This window comes from Leucoraja erinacea, chromosome 5 (assembly GCF_028641065.1).
Source record: "Leucoraja erinacea ecotype New England chromosome 5, Leri_hhj_1, whole genome shotgun sequence".
Lineage (NCBI taxonomy): Eukaryota > Metazoa > Chordata > Chondrichthyes > Rajiformes > Rajidae > Leucoraja > Leucoraja erinaceus.
In genome coordinates, this window is record NC_073381.1 from 83311199 (window position 1) to 83334956 (window position 23758).

General features: G+C 42.3%; 1 protein-coding gene across 8 annotated transcripts in view; it reads right to left on the bottom strand.

The window, feature by feature from the left end:
• Positions 1 to 23758, bottom strand: part of LOC129697485 (regulating synaptic membrane exocytosis protein 1-like) — a 384892-nt gene that overhangs the window by 133160 nt on the left and 227974 nt on the right. For all 8 annotated transcript variants that reach the window (XM_055636107.1, XM_055636105.1, XM_055636102.1 and 5 more), the window contains exons 5-9: positions 19641 to 20509; positions 9798 to 9865; positions 7127 to 7237; positions 6148 to 6247; positions 2951 to 3074 (exon numbers count right to left, since the gene is read on the bottom strand). In XM_055636107.1, the coding sequence (XP_055492082.1) occupies positions 2951 to 3074; positions 6148 to 6247; positions 7127 to 7237; positions 9798 to 9865; positions 19641 to 20509 (1272 nt within the window). The remainder of the gene's footprint in view (positions 1 to 2950; positions 3075 to 6147; positions 6248 to 7126; positions 7238 to 9797; positions 9866 to 19640; positions 20510 to 23758) is intronic.

The window sequence follows — 23758 nt, forward strand, 5'->3', positions numbered from 1 at the left end:
GCCGTGAATTGCCCTTGGTCTGTAGGCCGGTGACAGAAACTGAGGAACACTGATGGGATTGTAGGCAGAATAGTTTAGAGGAAAAGTTAGTGGGGCATGGGATTAATGGACTGTTCCGTGCTCCAGCATTGACTTGATGGGTCAAAGTTGGCTCTTACGACGTCATAAGGAAACATGGAAATACCTGCACACACACACACATGCATCATGTGAAGCATTCAGACGCAGTGTGGTTGCACCTGCTGACATTTTGGCTGCAGCCCAGTGGAAGCAGAAGGAGTTGGCAGATTGTGGTAATGTCTGATGCTGATTTCTAACAAACATAGCCAAAGCAGAACTCAATAATGCAATAAAGATAAATGTGGAGCCTTTGAAGTTGGGACAGGGGAATTAATGGCAGTAACATTAAACAGATATTTAATTTTGTAGCTGCATTGACATTTAAAGAAACTGAAAGCATGCCAAGGGACAAAAGGGAATGGGCAGCTTAAAAACAATCAATGTCACAATAGGAAATGTATTTGGAAGAGCTACTTAATAACACATGATGAGATAGAACTACTGAACACAGATATTGGCCCATTGAGTGAATGCATTTTCTCTATCAGGTTACGTAAGGATGGGACTTGCATTGGTTAAGTCCCCTGGGCATGTAGTCTTGCATCCTCAGACTCTAAAATAAGTTGGCTGCAGAGATACAGAGTACAATGAACATGATCTTCCAGAGTCCCTCTGATTTTAGGCAGTCACTACGATTTTATGAATGGGGGAATATTTTTCAAAAATATTTTTCGCATTCTCTCTGGATGTAATGAGCCGGGTGGTTAAAGTAGATATCAGACCAGATTAGTCCAGTCAAATTTCTGTCGGTACTGAAGATAAAATTGCAGCACAGATATAGAGGATTGATTAACGGACATAAAAATCAACTGTTCATTTTCAGGTTTGGAAACTGTAACTAGTGGGTGTCACAGGGATCAGTGTTGTGGCCACAAACGATTTATAACCCAGATTAATAACTCAGATGAGGGACTAAGTGTAATTATCCATTTACTTCGTAAACAAAAATGATAAAAAGATGGTTAAAATAAATAAGTTGGAAGGACACAAATGCACATACATTTGTTTGCATTCTCTGTTGGTGCACAGAACTATATTGAAAAAAACACAAGGTGCTGGAGTAATTCAATGGATCAGGCAGCATCTTTGGAGTACATGGAAAGGTAATGTTTTGGGATCCTTTCTCAGACTGATTGTGGTGGGAGCGGGAAGGGGAGAGAAAGCAGGGAGAGAAATGGGGGCTGGACAAAACCTAGCAAGAGGTGGATGCAGGTGAGGAGGGTTTTTGATAGGTTGATGGTTGGGCAAAGGCCAAAGATGAAGATATAAAAAATATTAGATAAGGACAGAAGAGGTGAGAATTGTGAAGCCAGAGGAAAGAATATAGCTGGAAGAAACATAGAAAATAGGTGCAGGAGTACGCCATTCGGCCCTTCGAGCCAACACCACCATTCAATATGTTCATGGCTGATCATCCAAACTCATATCCCGTTCCGGCTTTTTCCCCATATCCCTTGATATGGGGTCAGAGGGAGGTGGAATGGGAGACATGGGTGTGAATCCAGGTGGGGTACAGGAAAGGGATGGACACACACACCTATCCCTACACCTCCTCCCTCACATCCATCCAGGGACCCAGCAGTCCTTCCAGATGAGACAGAGGCTTATATGCACCTCCCCTAATCTTATTTACTGTATTCGGAGTTCCTGATGTGGCCTCCTTTACACTAGCAAGATCAAACATAGACTAGGCAACCATTTTGCCGAACACTTGCGTATGGTCCGCCAAGGCCCGCTAGATCTCCTGGTTGCTATTTATTTTGCTTCCCATTCCCCTACTGATCTTTCTGACCTGGGACTCCTCCATAGCCAGAGTGAGGCCACAAGCACACTGCACAAACAGCATTTCATATTCTGCTTGGGTAGCTTACAAACTAATGAACATTGAGTTCTCCAATTTCAGGTAACTAACCTACTTCTCCTCTAACCCCTTCTCCTCGTTCCTACAATCTTCTCTGTGCCCCACCTGGATTTGCACTCATTTCTCCCATTCCTGCAATCCTTGTCCTCGTCCACCTACATTCCTTCCTCTGGCTTCATAATTCTTCCCTCTTCGATCCTTACCTCACACTTTTTGTCCCTTTATCTCTCGTCTTTGTCCAAACAACTATCTGGATAAATTATGCAGAATTGCCTGACAGGCATTTCAATGCTTTTATGCAATCCTTCCCAATGTTTGCATTGGATAAAAATAAATATCCTGCTATAACCATATAACCATATAAGAATTACAGCACGGAAACAGGCCATCTCGGCCCTACAAGTCCATGCCGAACAATTTTTTTTTCCCCTTAGTCCCACCTGCCTGCACTCATACCATAACCCTCCATTCCCTTCTCATCCATATGCCTATCCAATTTATTTTTAAATGATACCAATGAACCTGCCTCCACCACTTCCACTGGGAGCTCATTCCACACCGCTACCACTCTATGCGTAAAGAAGTTCCCCCTCATATTACCCCTAAACTTCTGTCCCTTAATTCTGAAGTCATGTCCTCTTGTTTGAATCTTCCCTATTCTCAAAGGGAAAAGCTTGTCCACATCAACTCTGTCTATCCCTTTCATCATTTTAAAGACCTCTATCAGGTCCCCCCTTAACCTTCTGCGCTCCAGAGAATAAAGACCTAACTTATTCAACCTATCTATGTAACTTAGTTACAGTGCTATACAGTGCTATGCTTATAATGCTATACATTGTCCAGGTAAAATGCATATTGGACCATGAGGCCCATGCGGCTCTCATCGAATTTTATTTCCCGACACAAAACTTAAATGTCACTTAACACGTTCCTTCACAAGCAACGCTATAGACAAAATATAAACCTTACCCTATTGGCCTTGAAACAACTATTTCAACCTGAAGTTCTGATTTAGATTCCAAAATGATATTGTAAACTTCTTCATTTGTAGCTCCCGGTAAAGGTTTCCCATTCCATTCAAGGACCTCGTCACCTCGGAAACAAAAGTTTTACAATTATCACACCATTTCAAAATTACAACACACATTTTTTTCCAAAGTAAATATGGATTCTGGCAATTCACATCTTTCAGGTAATACCACGATTTAGAAAACTGAAATATTGAACAGCTTGCAAGTATTGTGATCCTTGATGGATTGATTGAAAGATACAGCATGGAATCAGGCCTTTCAGCCGACCGAGTTCACGCAACCATCGATCTCCCGTTCACACTAGTTCTGTGTTATGCCAGTTTCGCATTCACTCCCTACACATTTAGAGCAATTTACAGAGACCAATTGGCCTGCAAATCCGCACATCTTTGCGATGTGGGGGGACAATGTGGGGGCAGTCAGAAAGAGAACGCGGATAGTCCACACAGACAGCACCCGAGGTCAGTTTTGAACCTGACACTGTGAGGCAGCAGCTCTACAAGCTGCTCCACTGCACGCTAAAACAACACCTGTCTACAGCAAGCACTTTTATTTATTTTTCTTTGAAGTTTCATTTAGGATTTCCATCCCGTGTGGATGCACAGAAAGATACTGTGGAAATGGAAGTGGTTATTGGTGATTAGTGAACGATCTACATTGGGAGAGAATTCTCTTCAGAATACTGAAAGGGGATAAAAGGTGGGCAGAAGGGCCAGTTTGAATGCTGTGTGACTATGACTGTACTATTATCTTTACATGGTTCGATTATTGTACTTTAATTTTTTTGCACAACTTCAGATAGTACTGCAATTTTGCACAGTTCAATTTTGCATTCTTTGTGGTATTGTTGTGTTTAATATTACTGTGTGTATACTGTTTACTCCATGAGTAAGAATTTAGTTTGAATCTGAAGTATTTAATTTGAAGTATCTAATAGCTAGCTGCGTTCAACGGTAAGATGGCAGCTATGTGCTTTTCCTAACTTCAGGGCTTTTTGGTTTTTGTAAACGCATGGTCTGTGGTTCTTGACCTCTCAGGTTCACACACAGTAGTTTCTCCCAAAATCACTCCAGTGCCCAGCTCCTGACATACAAGATATGGCTGGTACCTCTACTACTGCCCCAGAATATTGCTAATAAACTCACGTTTACACTTGAGCCTCCAGTTCCATCAAAACCATGATTGCCTCTTGGAGTAAGATTTCACGTGTTAAAGAGTTTGACCTGCATTCCCTCATCACACTAAACTGTCCCTCTTTACTCTATTCGGGAATGCACCAAGATTATATCTACTTGTTAAATCCCTCAGATGCTGCAATTCACAACTGCCTTCTCTAACATTTGATTACAGGGACTGAACTTTGAACTCTGAAATATTTTGCAAAACAAGACTGAATTGTGCTTTTAACTTTACAACAAATTTTAACAAACGGATTGTTTATCACGCTGCAGCACCATTCAGTTTGCTTGTGTCACACAGATGTTAGAGCCACCTTACTTCTATTTCTGATCACAGCATTTTGTCCTTTGAATTTGTTGCTTGCTTGTCTTATGTTATTAGACGTACTATACGTGCAAATATTCATGCCTCTCGGGGTTTAACCTACTTCCTACATTTTCAAATACATCCCTTTTATGGCATCCTTATCATCTTGTTTTGAGCTTCCTTGTTACATTCGTGAATATTATTTTAATTCTAAAGAATGGTTGTCTTTTTGCCAATTTGCCAAGAGGTTTCGATTTTTTTTTTTACATAGCATTGGACTCCCACAGACACCATTCCCATCACGTGCAGCATTTGCGGGGTTCTTCTGATCTGATCTCGAGTTGAGTATCACTGTCACTCATTCACTCACACAGACACAGAGCATCAGCACTTTTATTATGCACTTGAGCCTTCAACAAAACAGCAAGTTGAATACAAAAATGTTAATGGAAATAGGACATGACTGCACTTGAGAAGATGCAAAGGATATTTTCTAAGATGTTGCCAGGGCTGTTGCAGAGAGTTGTGAATCTGTGGAATTCTCTGCCACAGAAAGGAGTGGAGGCCAATTCACTGGATGGATTCAAGAGAGAGTTAGATATAGCTCTTAGGGCTAATGGAATCAAGGGGTATGGGGAGAAAGCAGGAACAGGGTACTGATTTAGTTTAGTTTAGATTAGTTTAGTTTAGAGATACAGCGCAGAAACAGGCCCTTTGGCCCACCGAGTCCACACCGACCAGCGATGCTCCACACATTAACACTATCCTACACACACTACGCATAATTTACATTTATACCAAGCCAATTAACCTACAAACAGTTACGTTTTTGGAGTGTGGGAGGAAACCGAAGATCTCGGAGAAAAACCACGCAGGTCATGGGGAGAACGTACAAACTCTGTACAGACAGTACCCGTAGTCGGGATCAAACCCGGGTCTCAGCACTGCAAACGTGGTAAGGCAGCACCTCTACCGCTGTACCACCGTGCCGCACAATGATCAGCCATGAACATATTGAATGGCGGTGCTGGGTCGAAGGGCCAAATGGCCTACTCCTGCACCTATTTGCTATGTTTCTATTTCAGTAATAATTATAGGCTGGCTTTGTTTTCCTTGGAGCAGAGGAGGCTGATGGAGGGAACAAAATTCGGAGTGGCAATTGTTAGATGAGAAATGTATCCCTTTAGCTGAGGTATCTGAAACTAAAGGGTATCGGTTTATGGTAAGGACCAAGAAATGTAGAGGATCTGAGGAAGAACATGTTCACCCAGAGGGTGATAGGAATCTGCAACACACTGCTTAAGGAAGATACTTTCACAACATTTAAGTAGAATCTAGATGAGGATTTCAAATGTCAACATACAGAAGGCTACAGACCAAATGTTGATACATAAGATTTGTAAAGATATGAATTTGATATTGGCAAGTTCATAGTGGACCGAAGGGCCCATTTCTGTGCTCGATAATAATAATAATAATAGTGGATGGGATTTATATAGCGCCTTTCTAGATACTCAAGGCGCTTCTCGATGTCTCCAATCACGGATTTCCAACCATGTGGCACTTAACATCGGAGTAATCTATAACCCTCCATTAATAGTTTCCTTGTTAGCCAACATAAATATACCAGATTATCTGCCATTTACTTACCAGCTCTCAAGTGGCCCACAACATCAGCTAAACTGCCTTTTTTCACTTTGGTGATGAAGGCCCCAAGTCTTCCAGTTTCTGTTAACTTTCCTCCAACCACCTGAATGGTAAAATTGACCAATGAATTCTCACTGATTATTCTCAGCTGATTATTATCTAAATGTGATGAAAGAGAAGCTGCACCTATTTGCGGGAACATTGTCCAGTAATCACATAGATGCTGTAGGGTCATGGACTTTGTAAATTATATCAACCTCATGCTCAGGTCAGTACTCCTAATGACATTCACAATCATAAGAGGTCTCCCTATGAATTAATTTATTTGTACGCCATCTGATGCGGTTTTGAACGGGATACCCTGCTTTGATTTTGTGCCGTTAAATTGGGAAGAAGAAAGAATATTAGGTAATTTTTCAGGAGTAATATCCCCATTTTATGAAATTAATGCTAAATTTCTTCTGCATAAAAAAACAACATTCTGTTCCAAAATAAATCTCTTGCCACATTGATTATTGTGAAATAACTTGACAATCCAGATCCGCCTCCTATGAAATAGGTGGTACATTTTGTACGTTTTTAATATCATCTGGTTATGGAAATTATCTAGTAAGTCAACTTAACAAATACTAAATCATCCCTGTATGTTTTTTCAGTCCAATTGAATTGAATTATCCACTAAGTGTTCATCTATTTTGTGTATGCCACATTATTTACAAATTCTTTTTAGGTTCAAATAAAAGATGGGGCCCTGAAACTCAGTTGGCCACAAGGCCCTCCCTCTCCTGTGGATCATCTAGTAATGAGAAGCAGTTAGCGAGCAAGATGACTCCTTGTTTCACAAGGGACAACAGCAAACAGTTTAATGTAACCCGCACACATCTGCAGGAATATATCTTGCCTAAAGAGTACAGAGATTACGGCACAGAATTGATTTATTTTAAATGAATGAATTGCATGCACGGAATTGAAAAGGACTCACTTTTAACCCAAGTAAAGCTCCAGATTCTTTAGGCATACTTGTTCTCTTGTTCAAAATTATACGTCCTATGAGACGATCTCCTTCTTTGGACGGTTGCCACGTAACGGGATGCTGCCGATTATATGACATTGATTGAATTACATAAGCAAATTGGAAACCATAGAATTAAAGACTATTTCTTATACTGTAATTACTCCCAGTTTTATGATTAACTGTATACAGAAATTCCAACCTTTGCTACGGATTAATTTATAAGACGGGATACTTGCAGTGAAGCTATCGCAGTATACAAGACCATGAGGGGTCCTGGATAGTGAACATTCATGGTCTTTTTACCAGCGTGGAGCATTCTAAAACTAGTGAGCATAGGCTTAAGATGAGAGAGGAGAGATTTAAGAGGGACCTCCGGATCAACCTTTACATTTAGGGGATAGTTCAAAGCTGGAACTTCAGAGGATTCAGGGGAAAGTCAGAGGATGCTAGAAAGGGGGGACAATTACAACTTTCAAAAGACATTAGGACAGATATGTGGACAGGAAGGTTTAGAGGGATTAGGGTCAATAAGGGCTAATGGGACTAGACCAGAATCCCAATATGATCCGCATGGACAAGTTGGGCTGAAGGACCTATGCTTTGTAGCTCCTTGACTCGATAGTTTGCTTGTGGTTCTCAAACTTTCCCTGGAAAGTTCAGAGCATCCAGCCAGTGCAATCTGGGCTGTTTGGAGTCAGATACTCTCAGGGTCTAACCATCAATTCAGCCACTAGTAATGATATGTAGAATAATACATTTCCTTCAAAGCACAGCTGTCCGCCACAGAGTGTATAAGGTGGGTGTACACCCACTGGAATTTTGCATAACAAGAGGTAACTTCACAGAAATGTATCAGACTCTGAGAGGAATTGATTGCAGAAATAATGCGTCATTCGGAAAGCAAAAAAATTGCAGTTGCAGATGTGAAATTAATCCACAGGATGGTTACACAAAAGATTCCAGCATCTGCATTCTTGTGTGGCTCCATTTTACTGCTCCGCTGCAAAATCTCTTCAGGATGTGCCTACTTTGGGTAAGTTCTCCTCCTCTTGCCAATGAGAGATCTGGAGGACCCACTCGTCCTCTGTCATTTCTGCTGCTCTCCTAAATGTTTATAAATGCTGCTATCATGTCTGCTTCTATATTCCTTCCTCTGGCTTCACAATTCACACCTCTTCCCATACCATACTTTTTCTCTTTTCATCTCTGGCCTTTGGCCAACCAGCTGCCGACAACAATCCCTTTCTTTCTATCGACCCATTACTTGCCAAGCTTTGTCCAGCCCCCACCTCTCTTCCAGCTTTCTCCCACTCTACCCACCACAATCAGTCTGAAGAAGGTTCTGACTTAAAACCATGTGTTACAGGGATGCTGCCTGACCCAGCATTTGGAGTTCCATGCATCTTGGCATCTCCACCCTGGAAAAAGACCCCATCTATGCCTCTCATTTTTTTACATACTCTCAGGGGAAGGGAATCACATTCTTATGCATCCTAAGGAGTAATCCGACTGAAAGCTAGGATTTTAAATGTATCAATGTAGGTATGACATTGACTGGGATAACATACATAAATATTTGATTTAAAGGCTCTGAGACCTGATTTGATTACATTTGATTAAAAGGCTTCACTGCAGGTACTTCAAGTTACTGGAAAAATAGCACAAAAACACTATCTCTGAAGTATCCTCCAAATTGGCTGGAATGATAAGTGAAGTAACATCTCCCAGGCTAACAACCCAAACACTGAGGCAAATAATTGGGTTCAGTTGCCTACGCTGTCTGAACATGATTATGGACACAGCTTTTATGTTAAACGTTTGGTAAAGAATCACACAAACATTGGTTTACAATGAGTAGGGAAAATATATCACCAGGAATATAACACTGGTTCAAGGACAGAGACAGGAGACACAAAGTGCTGGAGTACTCAGCAGGTCAGGTGACATCTGTGGGGGAAATCAACAGATCATGTTTCCATTCACAGACAGAGGTTAATGTGGGACAGATCTCAGTTTAGATCTTGTTTCCTTTCACTGTTTTTCTGCCTGAGGGATAATGGCTGCCTTTAAAATGCGTGTGCTCTTCTTCATGAAGTGATGCCAATTGGTTTGATCCTGTGCTCATTTCTCATGCCTCTATCACCTTAAAGTTTGCTTTCACGATGTTCCTTACAGAATTATCGCCAGCCTCTTTGAGTTCTTACTTGTTAACAAGTTAAAATAGTGCTGTTGTTTAGCTAGGCACCTATAGGCATGTACACACAATGAATGCTCTGTCCTCACAGCTGATGTTGTGCTTCGGTGAGATGACACAGACAGGCCTCTCACTTTCTGTTAGGATTTATCCATAGGTAGTTCTGGTTCCAGGTTCATCTTGGAACATGTTCCACCAATTTTATCATCCACATGTTACATCTAAGGGAAGACTTGGCATTATCACAACCTACTATTTGAGTAGTTTTGTGGGAGACAAGATATTTACAGTAGTTACACCTTTTCAATGCAAGTGACATTACAGGGTCTTGTTATTAAATGACAGCCATTTTATCAAGTACTCTTTAAATAATATTAATTATATTGGGAATGTGAATCACAAAAACACAGTGTTATGAAGAGTAAAAATCCAATGTGAACTTACCGAGCTGATTGGCGAGGTCTCGCTGCCATGCCACGTAACGGGATCCAACCAATAGTAATCTAGATCACCTGGCGAGATGAAAGAGCACAATTACAAATCATAATAGTTTCTGACAAATAATTCATGCTGTTTGGGTGAGATGGTAGATAATAATCATAATTCTAAATAACTTTTCTTTTTACCTAATATTTCTTCTTACTTAAAATTCATTCTTTATTAGTCATCCCATTTCCAATCTGATCTACACTTTTCCTATACAGGTGCCTGTCCAAATGCCTTTTAAACATAGTAATTGTATGGCCCTACCCCCTCCTCTCGCAGCTCTTTCTAAATGACCACTACCCTGTGTGATAAATGCACCCAATGAATCTCCTCACATTTTTCCATTCTCACCTTGAACCTGTGGCCTCTAGTTCTAGACTCCCCTGTCCTTGGAAAACAAAGTCAAACTATCTATGCCCCTTGTCATTTTATAATCCCCTCAAGGGTCACCTTTTAGCCCTACTTTGTTGCAGTGGGATTAATCAAAGTCCCGATTGGTCTGAAGGGTTCCTGACCTGAAATGCCATCTGTCCATTTCTCTCCATAGACGCTGCCTGACCCGCTGAGTTTCTCCAGACGTTGTTTTTGGTAGTCTATCCAATCGCTCATTATAACTACAGCCCTCCATTCCAACCAATCTTCCGGTGAATCTCTACGGCACTCTGCCATTCCTACCACATCCTTCCTGTTGTGTAGTAACCAGAAATGTACACAATATTCTAAGTAGCCAATGTTTTGTATAGTTGTATACGATGTCCCAACTAATATACACAATGCCTTGGCCTGTGAAGAGAAGTGTACAAAATGCCCCTTTCCATTATCTTCATCACCTGTGTCACAACTTTCAACGAGCTATGGATTTACACCCGGAGGTCTCTTTGTACATATACAGTCCTGCCATTTGCTGTTTATGTTCTACCAGCATTTGACCTCCCAAAGAGTGTTACCTCACATTTGTTTGGATTTAAGTCTATCTGCCACTGCTTTGCCAACTTTCCAGTTGATCTATGTCCCACTGCATCTTTAGATAACCTTCATCATTGTCCATGACTTCACTAAGTTGTGTCATCTGCAAACTTATGATTCATACCTCCTATATTCTTAGTTTTTCTTCACTTTGCACATTGCCTGACCTGTAAGGAATTCAAAGTTTTCTCATCTTTATTAAAAAATTGCACAACTGCTGTGTTTTTTTTCCATTTCCAGCACTATTTATCCTATCTCTAGCCTTTCTGCACAGTCTCCGCAGACAGATCAGCTGTGATTAACAAGTCTTTACTGCCGTGTTTCAGTTCAAACCACTGCATTACAGTCTGTCTTCATGTGCACCCTATCATATACAGTATATTCCCTATTGTTCCCGCCCTTCTTGCTTTCTTTTTTTTCCAATTGAAATTGATAACTCTGATCCTTTTTCCACAGATGCTGCCTGACATGCCAGATATTTTAAGTGTTTTCTGTTTTCATTTCAAGCAATTTGTTTTGTTTCAGATTTCCAGCTGCTGGAGTGTGTTACTTTAAAAAAAAATGCTGTTGCATTATTGCAATCATTGTCCGAGGAGAGGCCAGGAGATTCTGTGGCGGCAGATGAGATGCGAGGATGGTCTGTTGCATCCATGGTGCCAGGGTTCAGGATGTCACAAGCCGAATTCCGAACATCCTCGAGAGAAAGAGAAGGTGAACAGCCGGCAGTAGTTGTGCATGTGGGCACAAACGACATCGAGAAGAAGAGGAAGGAGGTTCTCCAACATGAGTTCAGAGAGTTGGGAAGAAGACTGACATGCCGGACTTCTAGGGTGGTTATCTCTGCATTGCTTCCAGTACCTCGTGCTAGTGAGGACAGGAACAGGGAGATAGGGGATCTGAATGTGGCTGGGGCTGGAGCAGGGAGCAAGGATTTAGATTTATAGACCACTGTGATCTCTTCTGTGGTAGGGGTGACCTGTACAAAAGGGACGGGTTACACCTTAACTGGAGGGGGACCGACATTCTGGCAGGCAGTTATGCTAGGGCTACATCTGTGGGTTTAAACTAAATAGTGGGGGGGATGGATTGACATATTGGGAGTATAAAGATGGAGTTGAAGGGGAAGAGGCTGCAGGGAAAATTACAAAGGATTCTCAAATTAAAGGGAAGGTAAGCTCGAGAATGGATAAGAGGGTAAGGTCAGGGCCAATTGCGAGCGGTTCGAGGGGAGAAGTGAATACGGAGGTCAAAGTGTTGTATATGAATGCGAGATATATAAGGAATAAAGTGGACGAGCTTGAGGCTCACTTAGAAACTGGCAAGTATGATGTTGTGGGAATTACAGAGACATGGCTGCAAGAGGGCCAGGGTTGGGAACTGAATATTAAAGGGAATACCTCCTATCGAAAAGACAGACAGGTGGGCAGAGGGGATGGGGTTGCCCTGTTGGTGAGTAATAAAATTCAGTCCCTTGCAAGGGGTGACATTGAAACAGGAAATGTGGAGTCAGTATGGATAGAACTAAGGTATTGTAAAGGGACTGTCCCACCAGCATGCGATTGCATGCGTCTAGCGCGACCAAACGGAAGTACGCGGTAAGTGCGCGGTAAGTACGTGCAAAGTTCGCGCATGACGTAATTTACGTTAAACTCACCAATCAGTTGGGCAGGAGGCGGGCCGACTGAATTTGGACGTCGTGCGACACTGGGTGGTGACATCATCGTGCAACGCCACATGCTAGGCGTACGCCGTCAATACGCTGCATACGACGTCAAGACGCTGCGTCCGACGTCGAGACATTGCATACGGCCTCAATGCGGCTGCGGGCCAACAGGCCGTTGTCGCGCGGGATTTTCGGACAGTGCAAGATTTTTGGAGCCCCGCACGATGTCGGGACCAGCCCCGCACAGCTCCATGCGCCTCCGCTGATCGAAGTGGGACCGGACCCGCGAGGCCATAATCCTCAAGCAACCATGTTTGGTCGCGCTAGACGCATGCAATCGCATGCTGGTGGGACAGGTGCTTAAGGGTAAAAAGACCCTAATGGGACTAATCTACAGGCCCCCAAACCTGGACATAGTAGCCTGGACATAGGACACAAGTTGAATCAGGAGTTAAAATTGGCATGTAGTAAAAGTAATGCTGTGGTTGTTATGGGAGATTTCAACATGCAGGTAGACTGGGAAAATCAGGTTTGTACTGGACCCCAATGAGCCATTAGGAGGTAGTGACCATAACATGGTCAGGTTTAATCTACAATTGGAGAAGGAGAAGGGTAGATCGGAGGTGTCAGTTTTGCAGTTGAATAAAGGGGACTATGGGGCCATGAGGGAGGAGCTGGCCAAAGTTGACTGGAAAGATACACTAGCAGGGATGACAGTGGAACAAAAATGACAGGTGTTTCTAGGAATAATACAGAAGGTGCAGGATCAGTTCATTCCTAGGAAGAAGAAAGATTCTAAGGGGAGTAAGGGACGACCATGGCTGAAAAGAGACGTCAGGGACAGTATGGAAATTAAAGTGAAGAAGTACAACGTAGCAAAGATGAGCGGGAAGCAAGAGGATTGGTTAAGAACAACAGAAGATAACTAAAAAGACAATATGTGGAGAAAAGATGAAGTCTGAAGGTAAGCTAGCCAAGAATATAAAGGAGGATAGTAAAAGCTTCCTTAGGTATGTGAAGAGGAAAAAAATAGTTAAGATCAAAGTTGAACCCTTGAAGACTGAAAAAGGTGAATTTATTATGGGGAACAAGGAAATGGCAGATGAGTTGAACAGGTACTTTGGATCTGTCTTCACTAAGGAGGACACAAACAATCTTCCTGATATAGTAGTGGCCAGAGGATCTGGGGTGATGGAGGAACTGAAGGAAATCCACATTAGGCAGGGAATTGTGTTTGGTAGACTGATGGGACTGAAGGCTGATAAATCCCCAGGGCCTGATGGTCTGCATCCCAGGGTGCTTAAGGAAGTGGCTCTAGAAATCGTGGATGCATTGGTGATAATTTTCCAATGTTCTATAGACTCAGGATCAGTTCCTGTGGATTGGAGGGTAGCTAATGTTATCCCACTTTGTAAGAAAGGAGGGAGAGAGAAAACAGGGGATTATAGACCAGTTAGCCTGACATCGGTGGTGGGGAAGATGCTGGCGTCAATTATAAAAGATGAGATAGCCGAACATTTGGATAGCAGTAACAGAATCGGTCCGAGTCAGCATGGATTTACGAAGGGGAAATTATACTTGACTAATCTTCTGGAATTTTTTGAAGATGTAACTATTTCACACAAGGAAAAGCCAGTTCAAAAGGCCGTTGCGTCAACATGCTTATAGGAAAGCAGTAAGATATGATTTCTGAAGAGGTCAATGTCGCAGCCCACATGCATATCTGGTCATGCCTCGCCTACTTTCGTCTCCAACTGTTTCAGTCACAGTGCATCTTAATGACTGTATATCAGGCGCGGTACTTTACTTTATGCTACTGAAGCAGTTGTGATCTCCTGTTACAATAATTGACTCTCTGAGCATTCCTTTTCACAACATAGTGACTGATAACACAACGTATCAGTCAATCCTAACCCAGGATGAAAATCATTCAGATTTCCAACCTAAACCCCAATCAGTCGCTGAGCTCTGCAAATACTGTAAGTTGATCACCATTGTGTTTCCCCATCCCAGTGTAACAGGCACAGTGTTTCCCCATTCCAGTGTAACAAGCGCAGTGTTTTCCCATCCAGTGTAAAGGTACTGTGCTCCCATCTCAGTGAAGTAACAGCCATAACGCTCTCCCATCCTGGTGTTAGACCATCACACAAACCAACCTCCATTCCATTGACTTTATCTACACTTCACGCTGCCTAGGCAAGGCCACCAGCATAATCAATGACCAGTCTCACCCAGTCATTTCCTCTTCTCCCATCTCCCAGCGGGCAGGAGGTACAGAGGTTTGATAAAGAAAATACCGCTAGATTCAGGAACAGAGTGTGGTCTTGTCCTTCTATCGACCTTCTATGAAGATTTTTGAACTATTTCATTCAGACATTTTGGGGATTTCAATGTTAAATCCTTGCACCAAATGTTGTAGAGCTTGCAAATAAAAGCTTCCCACTGTACTTCGGTAAACATGACAATAATAAATTAAACTAAGCTAAAAATAGGCTATAATGCTAAGTGAATTAAATGTAGCAGATGTGAGATTGTTTTTTTCTGAGCATATACCCCGAAAAAGAAACTGGCCCGTATGCAGTCCCCAAACATATCCTCAGAATCTTCGCGAACCAGCTGGCAGACATATTCACAGACATCTTTACCCTCGTACAGCTCTATTCTGAGGTTAGCACCGGTGTTGAGAAGATCACTATCATCCCCGGTGCCAAAGGAAAGTAAGGTAGCGTGTCCTAACGTCCAGTGGCTCCGACATCCACCATCAGGAAGTGTTTTGAGAGGCTGGTCATGGTGCATTTTAATGCCAGCCTCCCAAATAACCTTAATTCCACTAAAAACGATTCTCCACCCCTCGCAACAGGTCCACACCAGACACCATCTCTGTGGCCCTACGCTCATCTCTGGAATATCTTGATAACAGGGACACACACCTACGCCAGGCTCTTCTTTATTGAGTATCGCTCTGCCTTCAACAACATAATCTTAACAAAATTAATCTCCAAACTCCTGGACCTTGGAGTCAACACCCTGCCCTGCCACTGGATCCTTGCCTTTCTGACTACAGTCAGTGAGGAAAGGCAACAATACACCATCCACAATGATTCTCAACATCAGTGGCCCATGTATTCTCAGCACCTTATTATATGCCTCGACCGTGTAGCCAAATTCTGCTCTAACTCCATTTATATGTTTGCAGATGACAGCAATGTCATGGGCCGGATCTCAAACAATTATGAGATGGAGTAGAGGAAAGAGATAGAGAGTCGAGTAACATGGTGTCAAGAAAACAACCTGCTCCTTAATGTTAGCAAGAGAAAGGTGCTAGTTATTGACTTCAGGAAGCAAGGTAAAGTATGCACCACATTCAGCATCAATGGTCCTGAAATGGAGATGGTCAAGAGCTTCAATTTCCTAGGCGTAAATATCACCAACAATCTGTCCTGAACCAACCACATTGAAGCCACGGCCAAAAGAGCACACCAACACCACTACTTCCTCTAGAGAGTAAGAACGTTTAGCATGCCTCCAACAACTCTTACCAATCTCAATGGATGCACCATAGAAATCTTACTATCAAGTTGCATCGTAGCCTGATTTGGGAACATCACTGCCTCGCACAAGAAATAGCACAGAGTTGTGGATGTAGCCCAGACAATGCGGGTAGCAAACGTAACCCCACTTTTTAAGAAGGGAGGGAGAGAGAAATGGGGAATTACAGACCAGTTAGTCTAACATCGGTAGTGGGGAAACTGCTAGAGTCAGTTATTAAAGATGGGATAGCAGCACATTTGGAAAGTGGTGAAATCATTGGACAAAGTCAGCATGGATTTACGAAAGGTAAATCATGTCTGACGAATCTTATAGAATTTTTCGAGGATGTAACTAATAGCGTGGATAGGGGAGAACCAGTGGATGTGGTGTATCTGGTCTTCCAGAAGGCTTTCGACAAGGTCCCACATAAGAGATTAGTATACAAACTTAAAGTACACAGCATTGGGGGTTCAGTATTGATGTGGATAGAGAACTGGCTGGCAACAGGAAGCAAAGAGTAGGAGTAAACGGGTCCTTTTCACAATGGCAGGCAGTGACTAGTGGGGTACCCGCAAGGCTCAGTGCTGGGACCCCAGCTATTTACAATATATATTAATGATCTGGATGAGGGAATTGAAGGCAATATCTCCAAGTTTGCGGATGACACTAAGCTGGGGGGCAGTGTTAGCTGTGAGGAGGATGCTAGGAGACTGCAAGGTGACTTGGATAGGCTGGGTGAGTGGGCAAATGTGCAGATGCAGTATAATGTGGATAAATGTGAGGTTATCCATTTTGGTGGCAAAAACGGGAAAGCAGACTATTATCTAAATGGTGGCCGATTGGGAAAGGGGGAGATGCAGCGAGACCTGGGTGTCATGGTACACCAGTCATTGAAGGTAGGCATGCAGGTGCAGCAGGCAGTAAAGAAAGCGAATGGTATGTTAGCTTTCATTGCAAAAGAATTTGAGTATAGGAGCAGGGAGGTTCTACTGCAGGTGTACAGGGTCTTGGTGAGACCACACCTGGAGTATTGCGTACAGTTTTGGTCTCCAAATCTGAGGAAGGACATTATTGCCATAGAGGGAGTGCAGAGACAGTTCACCAGACTGATTCCTGGGATGTCAGGACTGTCTTATGAAGAAAGACTGGATAGACTTGGTTTATACTCTCTAGAATTTCGGAGATTGAGAGGGGATCTTATAGAAACTTACAAAATTCTTAAGGGGTTGGACAGGCTAGATGCAGGAAGATTGTTCCCGATGTTAGGGAAGTCCAGGACAAGGGGTCACAGCTTAAGGATAAGGGGGAAATTCTTTAAAACCAAGATGAGAAGAACTTTTTTCACACAGAGAGTGGTGAATCTCTGGAACTCTCTGCCACAGAGGGTAGTTGAGGCCAGTTAATTGGCTATATTTTAGAGGGAGTTCGATGTGGCCCTTGTGGCTAAAGGGATCAGGGGGTATCGAGAGAAGGCAGGTGCGGGATACTGAGTTGGATGATCAGCCATGATCATATTGAATGGCGGTGCAGGCTCGAAGGGCCGAATGGCCTACTCCTGCACCTAGTTTCTATGTTTCTATAATCAGACAGACCAGCGTCTCCATTTACACTTCATGCAGCCAACATAATCCAGGCACATTCTCACCTCGGTCATTTGTTCTTTCCCCCTCTCCTGCCATGCAGAAGATACAAAAACTTGAAAGAAAGCACGTACTACCAGATTCAGAAATAGTTACTTCCCCATTGTCATCGGCCTACTGAATGGTCCTCACATAAGCCAGGGTGTAATCCTGATCTTCCAACCTACCTCATTGTAGATGTTGGACCTACAGAATCTACTTGTAAGAAAGTACATTGACATAGTTGGGAAGCATTTGAAGAAGAAATAGTAAGAGTTGAGTACCGTCATGTCCCCTGTAAGGGTGAAAGTTAAGGATAACAAGTGCAGGGAACCCTGAGTATCAAGGGATAAAAGAGAAAAAAGGAAACATACAGCAGGTATAGAGAACTAATGATGGGAATGGGCCAAGAAGTTTCACCCAGAGATTGCTGGCCACTTGGAATGCATTGCTGGAGAGAGTGGTGGAAACAGCATCACTGACAGCATTTAAGTGGTGACTGAATGAGCACTTGAATCAAATAGGCATTGAATGTTACGGGCCTGGGAGTTAGACTGGAAGATGGGCACAAAGTGGATTGGTACCCTTTCGTCTGCTTGGACATGGTGGGCTGAATGACCCGTTTCCATGCTGTCACTGAACATTCATATCAAAGTTTATCATTCAACGAACCAATTCAACAAAAGTTTATCAATTTATCAAACTTTATAATTTCTATCACAGTATATCAGACACAGAGCAAAACTAGAATAACTCAGCAGGTTGGGCAGCATCTGTGGAGGGAATGCATAGGCAATGTTTCGGGTGATGGACCCTTCTTCAGACTGAAGAAAGGTCACGACACAAAAAGTTGCCAATCCATTCTCTCCACAGATACTGTCTGACCCACTGAGTTCCTCCAGCACTTTGTGTTTTGCTCAAGATTCCGGCATCTGCAGTTTCTTGTGTCTCCTTATCACTCAATGAATCTTGCTCTCCGAGTATCACTGAACCATGAGTCACTGAACCAGATGATATTGTGGCCAAGGATTTTAATGCGCTGAATTGAAGTTGAGGATGGCACAGTTAATAGTACTATTGCCTCGCTGCACCAGAGAACCGGGTTCACTCCACCTCAGGCACAGTCAGTGGGCCGTAAGGCCTGTTGCTAAGCGATATCTCTCTACAATTCCTTGAACCTTCCTCTCATAGTTTATAGCTCAGTCTGAAGAACGTTGCCTATTTCCTTCGCTCCATAGATGCTGCTGCACCCGCTGAGTTTCTCCAGCATTTTTGTCTACATTCTCATAGTTTATCATCAGTCATTGAATCTCTTCTCACACTATTTCAGCCAATGTGTTTCCTAACACAGCATATCACTCACTGGGCTTTCCTATCACACTATATTGGTCACTATGTTCCTTAGCACAGAGTATCAATCACAGCGTATTCTGATCACATTATGGCTTTCATTCCACAGTATGTCTAGCAGGGTACTTTTGTGTAGCTGTTCATCACTCATTGAGCTTTCCCAAAAACAGGATTTCTACCACTAAACCTTTCCATTACAGCACATCAGTCACTTTGTTTCCTTAGATCATGTATCCATCACTGGGTATTCCTGTCAGTCGCTGTGTATTTATAGACTATCAGTCATTGTGCTTTTGTATCATAGTATATCGATCATTTTCCTCTCACAATACATCAATAAGTGAGCCTGCCCTAGAATAGCACTATCTGTGCTTTTAAACACAGCATGTGGAATCAATTTATCAGCGTGGCCACTTTTTATTTCAACATCACTAAATCCCCACACAATTTCTGAAACCAGTTAATGTTGCAGCAAGCCCGAATGCTCCTTCTGATTATATTTATTTACTTCTTATTTTTCTCTCATATTTTCCTCTTATTTCCAATCAGAAGGTCCAGACTCTGAAATGTGTAATGGATACATTCTACCTTTCCCGTCTTTCTTCATTGGCACAAAATTACATTTTATTTCAGTAAGATGTTATTTACATATCAGAAAATGATGGTCCCTACCTTTCTCACTGACACTTTCGCTTTCTATTTCCACATCTTCACAACTGGTGTATTCTGGTGTTGATGCTCCCTCCTCCTCGGAGCTGCTTACTGATATTTGCCTTTTTTTACCAACTTTCTTCATTCTATGTGGTTTTGGTGGGGGTGGCCTGACAGATTCTGATTGGTCAGAACTAAGAGAATCATTTCTCAGCATGGTTTCACTTTTTTCCCGCTTAGTTCGAGCCACAGCAGAGCTGGGATCCAGGTGAGACTGCTTTCTGTAGGAGTCTTGGTCCTTTGCATCCAGGTGCTCAGTCGAAGCGGTGCTCCTTCCCTGTGTTGGTGGGCTGTGATTGCTCAGATGCTGCTGTCGAGAAGCTGAAAGCTGCACATCTGCATTCCTTTCACTGGGGTAGGACTTCTGTGCTTCAGTAGGGGAATGCTGCTCTTCCTGTGGCTGTGTCCTCCTTGGTAATCTGTGCTCTGTTCCCTGGCCCTCTTCAACCGGTGTATTTGGAAGGGATGCATCACTGTGTCTCCTTTCATGTCGTGCTCTTGACACTTTAGCATGCATGCGCATCTGTTGCTCCTCGGGTAGGGATTTAGCAGGATACCGTGCTAGATTGGGATCACTCTTGTATCGGTTCTGATAGTCCTCTCCATTCCATTCCATGTTCCTATCTTCCAGCTTCTCCCCTTCTAATTTTTCACCCATGTCCTGATAGTCCTGTGATCGGCCTTTCTCCAGCCGCCGGCTCTCTCTCCGCTCTTTATGTTCTCTTTCTTCGGCTGGCCGGTCAACCTGCCGAGGGGATGTCTTTGGTGTGCGTTTCCGTTCACCTTTCTGCACTTTTCCATTCTGTTCTGAAAATGAAGAATTCTTCCTCCTGCAATGATCAGTATTAACAATATATGTAAATATTTGACACCAAACCAGTAATTTGAGAATTTTTGAAACCTGTAAAATTAAGCAGATCCATTAAAGGCAAGTAAAACATGGTAATATAAATTCAGATGGTGACAACAGTCTTGAGGTCTAGTACAAATAATCCCAATATTGTCCAATTTAAATGTAGATTCCACAAAATGGCATGGACAAGATTTATACTGCCCAATTGACCATATATCTCTGGCCAGCCTTTCAATGCTTTTCAATTCAAAGTTCAAAAACACAGCATTTCTTGGACATTATTCATAAATAGAAATGAGCTGGAATTCACTCAAATTCACTCAAATTCAGCTGTGGTCCAAGAGGTAAATTAAATACACCTTCTCTGATGAATCACAGGGCTGGAAGTTGGACAAGGGTCATCAGGACTTGAATCACTGTAACCCAGAATACCCCTTTCCACCTTGACTTCACAGAATCTTTCAGCTTTGAAAGAGGCTCTTTGGCCCATAAAATTCATTTACTCATAAAGACTAATCCCATAGCCTTCAAATGTTAGCAATTTGAGTGTTTGTCTAGATGTTTCTTCAACATTATGGCAGCTTTTGTCTCCACCACACCATCAGGTAGTGCATTGCAGATTACAACTAATTTCTGGGTTAAAAAAAAATTCACAGATCCCTTCAAAACCTAAATCCCATTACCCAAAACTAACATCCCCCTAGTTATATATACCATTGCTATGGGGGCAAGTTTCCAATCCTCTACCCTATCTATACCCTCATAATTTTGTATACCTCTATCAGGATATCCTTGAGCCTCCTCCCTTACAAAGAAAACAAATCCTCTCATCATAACTGAAATGTTCCATTTCAGACAACATTCAGGTGAATATTATCTGCTCCCAGTCCAGAGCAATCCCATCCTTTCTATTGCTTGGTGACCAGAATACACACTACAAAAGCTCTGGCAAAACCAATATTTTATAAAGTTATGTGCCATAACTACCCTGCTTGTACGTTTTAGTCACCTCCTCCAATGAAGACTAGTTTTGGCCGCCCCGGCTAATAACACACAGAAAATTGCAGGATGTTTGGGAGCTTTGGTGAACACAGGGATCTTGGAGTGCAAATCCACAGCTCCCTGGAAGTGACAACACAAGTGGACTAAAGAAGGAATGCTTGCTTTTATTAATCGGGGCGTTGGGTATAAAGTTTGTCAAATCATATTGCAGCTGTAAAAAAATTTGGCTAGGCCATATGTGGATTATTGTGTGCAGATCTAGTCACGCTCTAGGAATGATTCTGATGAGTACAGTACGTAAAGAAAAATCTTGGATTGAAAAGCCAAGTTTAGTGAAAGTGACCATGAAGATGACAAATTTTAAACCCAACAAATAACCTTAATGGAAGGATATCAGGTATCCTTAGATGGTCTTGTCTTGTGTGGTTGCAGTGCCATATCAAACTGTTTGAGTTTTGATTGATCCCCGAGGTGCACAGCAAACTAAAGTTGTACCATCATTCCCGCATCATCTTCTGGGGATAGGCAATAAATGCAGCCTTGCAATGATAATCACACTTTGAAAATTAATTACACAAAAGCAAGTAGCACCTCATATCTGTAGCCTTAAAAGTGACCCTCCTATTTGCCTTGAATATTCAGATGAATGCTATATATATGCAACTGCATTTGGCAATTAACCCAATGGGAAATCACACTGCACCTTGCAGCCCAATTTAGTATTTTATCCAGATCTGGTTGATTTACTCAGTATTACTGCATATGAATCACAGGTTTATGATGAAGGTTGGATTGGTTTTATATCTAAATGGACCTCAACACTATGTGGTCCTTTGGATTCATTTAACTTGCAGTCACAAAGGCACTGACAAAAAGTGAGCAATGCTGTTCTTGAAGCTCCTTTTCCAACAACACTGTGGGACCACAATTGTTCATGATGCCAGCTTACCATCTCCTTCTCAAAGGCAATTAGGGATGGTAACTAAATGTTGTCCTTCTTAAAACAATGGGATGTAGACATCATTCACAGGGCCACAACTCAAGCACTCCATAACTAGTGTAGTTATTGTCTGAAGTGTAGTTGCTGTGGACAGCATAGATAAAGCACCAACGAAGAAGAAGAATTTGACAGTGGACTGGATAATCTGTGTAGGTGTTGGTGAGTGATGTGAATATTATGCAACGTAGAGTAATGCAGCAGAAAAAGAGTGTGCACCCACTGTATCTGTGTTAACCATGATGCCACTCTAAACTAATGCCTGTAACAATCAACAATGTCCCCCAGCAGTTTGTTTTTTGATCCAACATCTGAAGTCATTATGTCTCTAAACTTTATTCTTGGATTCTCTGAAAAGCCACAAATCTATCAACATTTTGAATGAACAAAATGACAGGACCTCGATTACTCATCCAAGTGGAGAATTGCTTGGCTCACCACTCCTCGAGTGAAGAAATTATCCTTGTCTCAAATCGTAAACAGTCAATCCCTTATTCTCAAACTGCAGCCCCTCGTTATAAACTCCTTAACCATGGCAGAACAATCTACCTGCATCCAGCCTACCAAAGTCCTGCAAGAATTGTGTAGGTTTCAGTGAGATCTCCTGTGCTTCTTCTAATCAGCCACTTGAAGTTCCGTGCCAGTCTGAGTAAATCAACCAGACCTGGATAAAATACTAAATTGGGCTGCAAGGTACAGTGTGAATTCCCATTAGGTTAATTAGCAGATGCAGTTGCATATATATATATAGCATTCATCTGAATATTCAAGATGATTCTTGCAGCAAGCAAAAATTTCATTGTCCTATCTGGGACACATGACAATAAACTCTCTTGACTTGACTTGACAATAGTCTATCGCTGGAACCAGTCCAGTGATTAATTCTCAAATTCTTCATTTGCCAGAATGGAATTTGATGAACATTCTCCCAATAATTTCCAATGGCCCTCAGACAGCAGCATGCGACTTTAAAGAGAAAGTAGGTACTTGGATCATGGTAAATTGGGGTTCAAAAGCCTACAAATTACACCAAGCTGTACAAAGCACATGACTGTGGAAAGAAAAACCACGTTGATTTTACCAATTGGCCAAAGTACCATGAAATGAAAGTGGGGAAATCAGGTCAGAACAGGAGACATGGAATCTAAAGGATGGAAATGGTAAATAATAGGACATTTGGAGGTGTCATGAGTGGTGGTGATAAAGATAAAGATGAGCCTTCCAAAG